General features: G+C 38.0%; 1 protein-coding gene across 1 annotated transcript; it reads right to left on the bottom strand.

The window, feature by feature from the left end:
* Positions 1-250: 250 nt before the first annotated feature.
* LOC140176272 (uncharacterized) lies at positions 251-3,110 on the bottom strand. Its single transcript, XM_072206214.1, has 3 exons — positions 2,739-3,110; positions 1,004-2,155; positions 251-904 (listed from the first exon to the last, which is right to left on the bottom strand). The coding sequence occupies exons 1-3, from the start codon at positions 3,108-3,110 to the stop codon at positions 251-253; spliced, it is 2,178 nt and encodes a 725-aa protein (XP_072062315.1).
* Positions 3,111-3,325: the final 215 nt, after the last annotated feature.

Here is a 3,325-nt window from a genome sequence, read left to right on the forward strand (position 1 = left end):
GCAGCTTTGTGACTTGCTCTTGCCATTTATCTCTCACAATGTAACAATCCATCTCTATATGTTTGATTCTCTCATGGAATACTAGATTAGTGGCAATATGCAATGCCGATTGACTATCACAGTATATCCCAATGGGTTTTTTTAGCTTTACTCTCATATCTTGCAGCACATAAGTGATCCACTGTGCCTCCCGTGTGGCCATTGCTAGGGCCCTATATTCAGCCTCACATGAAGAATTAGCAACCGTATTCTATTTTTTACTTTTCCAGGACACAATTGAAGTGCCAATGAAGAAGCAATAGCCTGAGGTTGATCTCCTTGTATCTGAACAAGTGCCCCAATCGCTATCCGAAAAACCATTGGGTGTCAAATTTGTGTCAGCTGCAAACATTAGCCCCTTTGTCGGTGTTCCTCCTAAGTATCTCAAAACTCTCAATGCTGCTTCAAAGTGTATGTTTGTGGGACAATCCAAGTATTGACTTAGTCTCCCAACAGCATATCCAATTTCTGGCCTAGTATTGGTCAAATAGATCAATTTTCCAATCAGCTTCCTATACTCTGTATTGGACTGCAATGGATTTTCTGAAGTCTTACTCAATTTGATGGTGTAGTCCATTGGTGTTGCTGCTGGCTTGGCATTTAGTAGGTTATAATCCTTCAAGAGATTGAGGCAGTATTTCTTTTGATTCACCATGATCCCCCTCTTGCTTCGAATCACCTCCAAGCCAAGAAAGAACTTGAGTTCACCAATGTCTTTGATCTTGAACAAATGATGCAAATGTTGTTTGATAAAAGAGATTTTTGCCATGTCATCCCCTGAAACAATTAGATCATCAACATATACTAGTATAACTGTGAAACTAGAATCTGTAGATTTGGTGAAAAGGCTATAGTCGCTTCGAGACTGACAGTAACCAATCGAAAGAAGAGTGGATGTAAGCTTGGTGTTCCACTGCCTGCTGGCTTATTTTAAGCCATAAAGGGAGCGATCTAACTTGCATACCAGTCCCGGATCAGAGAGGGAAAGTCCAGGAGGAGGCTTCATATAAACCTCTTCAGCAAGATCCCCGTGTAGAAAGGCCGTGTTGACATCCAATTGATGCACGAACCAGCCTTTGACTGCTGCAATGGCAAGCAAGATTCGAAGGGTTGTCATCTTCACAACAGGGCAAAATGTTTCAAGATAGTCCAACCCAGCTGTCTGGGTGAAGCCCTGTGCCACTAATCTGGCCTTGTGGCGTTCCACTGTTCCATCAGCATTGAGCTTCAATTTAAACACCCATCTGCAACCTACAGTTCTTTTTCCAGCTGGAAGAGGTGTTAGAGTCCAAGTCTTATTTTCTTTTAGAGCATTTAACTCCACATTGATTGCTTCTTGCCATTTTGGATTAGTGACAGCCTCAGCATAGCATTTTGGTTCAGTGTGTATTGGCTGAAAGGTGGTTTGATTGACAAATTCAATGGAGGATGGACATAATGGAATGAGGGGTAAGGTTGAATCTGGTATTGCGGATTCAAAAAATAGCAGGGTAGAATGTTCAAAGAAATTTTGTTTCAGATCATGAATAATGTCAAACTGATGTTCAAAAAATTTTTCATGAAGACATTGTGAAGGATGAGTTGTGCTAAAATCTGGTGTAGCTAATAGAGCTGATGAAGTAGTCATGCATTGAAAATCAGCAAGGTATGCTGATCTTTTTGTCTCCCTAGTGGACCTTCTTAATGGTTGCATAGTGGGAGTGTGTGAAGATTGAATATTTGTATGAGAGGATGCTGATGGTGTTGATGGTGCATGATCTAAAGGTGAGGTCCTAGATGCAGTTTGTTGTGTGTGTGACTGTTGAATCTCAATGCACAAGGGATCATCAAATGTATGTAAATCATGTATGCAAAAATCTGGATGTGTTTCATGCTCAACTTTCTCATTTTGTACAGTTTCTTGAATTGTAAAAGGCAAAACAAATTCATAAAAAATAGTGTTTCTTGAAATGAAGATATCTCTACTGCTAAGATCATACAGTAAGTGTCCTTTAACCCCTTCCTTTATACCAAGATAGACACACTTCCTAGCCCTCTTATCTAGTTTGCTTCTATGATTCACTAGTGTAGATGCATACACCAAACATCCAAAGATTCTGAGATATGAAATATCTGGCTGTTTATCATATAACAATTGATATGGTGAGACATTTTTTAGAATGTTGCGGGAATTCTATTCATCAAGTGAACTGAATGTGCCACAGCATAATTCCAAAATTTCTTGGGCAAGTTGGAGTGAAACATCAGTGCTCTTGTTATTTCTGAAATATGCTGATGTTTCCTCTCAACCATTCCATTCTGTTGAGGCGTTCCAACGCATGATGTTTGATGTATGATTCCCTTTAGTGCATAGAAAGCATTAATCTTAAATTCAGGTCCATTATCTGTTCTAATCTTCTTGATAGTGATACCAAATTGAATTTTAATTAATTTGACAAAATTTTTATCTAATTCAGCAGCTTCACTTTTTCCTTTCATGAAGTAAATCCAAGTGAATCTACTTTTATCATCTATGATCGTTAAGAAGTACTTAAAACCATAAATTGATACAGTGTTTATTGGACCCCAAATATCAATATGCACAATATCAAATTGATTCTTGGTACAAAGAAATTTCTCTTTTGTTTTGCATAGTGACAAGAGTCACATGGCTTATTACAACTAGAAAACTGTAAATCAGTGTATGCCCCTTGCATCACCTTTATTCTATGATTCGGCAAATGCCCTAACCTAAGATGCCATAGTGCGAAATGGTCAGGATATGATGAATGTGATGTGTGTGTATTGATGCATGCTGAATTTGATGTAGCTGAAACAGGTTGAAGTTTTTCAAATGCATACAATCCACTTCGCTGTTCAGCTACACCAACTGTCTTCAATGTTTTCTTTTCCTGAATTGCACAACCATTTTCATCAAAAATCAATTGACATTCAAAATCCAGAGTTAATTTTGAAACCGATATCAAATTGAATTTAAAAGTTGGAATGTAAAACACATTAAACAGTTCCAAATTTTTATGGAAAATAATATTTCCTGCTAGTGTTGCAATTGTTCTAGTTCCATCAGGCATGTTAATGATCACAGGGTTAATTTTATAAATTCTGTGGAAGGATTTGTGTGAGTAAGCTACATGATTTGTGGCACCTAAGTCAATGACTCAGGATCTTGGGCTAAAAACAGAAAGTGACATGATATAGGATATACCTTTGTTGGACGGGAGAGTAGTGGTGCTAATCTGATTGATGCTATGCCTTGGCTAAGATTCTTGGTTTTGCAGAAGAGCAA

This window comes from Arachis hypogaea, chromosome 11 (genome assembly GCF_003086295.3).
Source record: "Arachis hypogaea cultivar Tifrunner chromosome 11, arahy.Tifrunner.gnm2.J5K5, whole genome shotgun sequence".
Classification (NCBI taxonomy): Eukaryota; Viridiplantae; Streptophyta; class Magnoliopsida; order Fabales; family Fabaceae; genus Arachis; species Arachis hypogaea.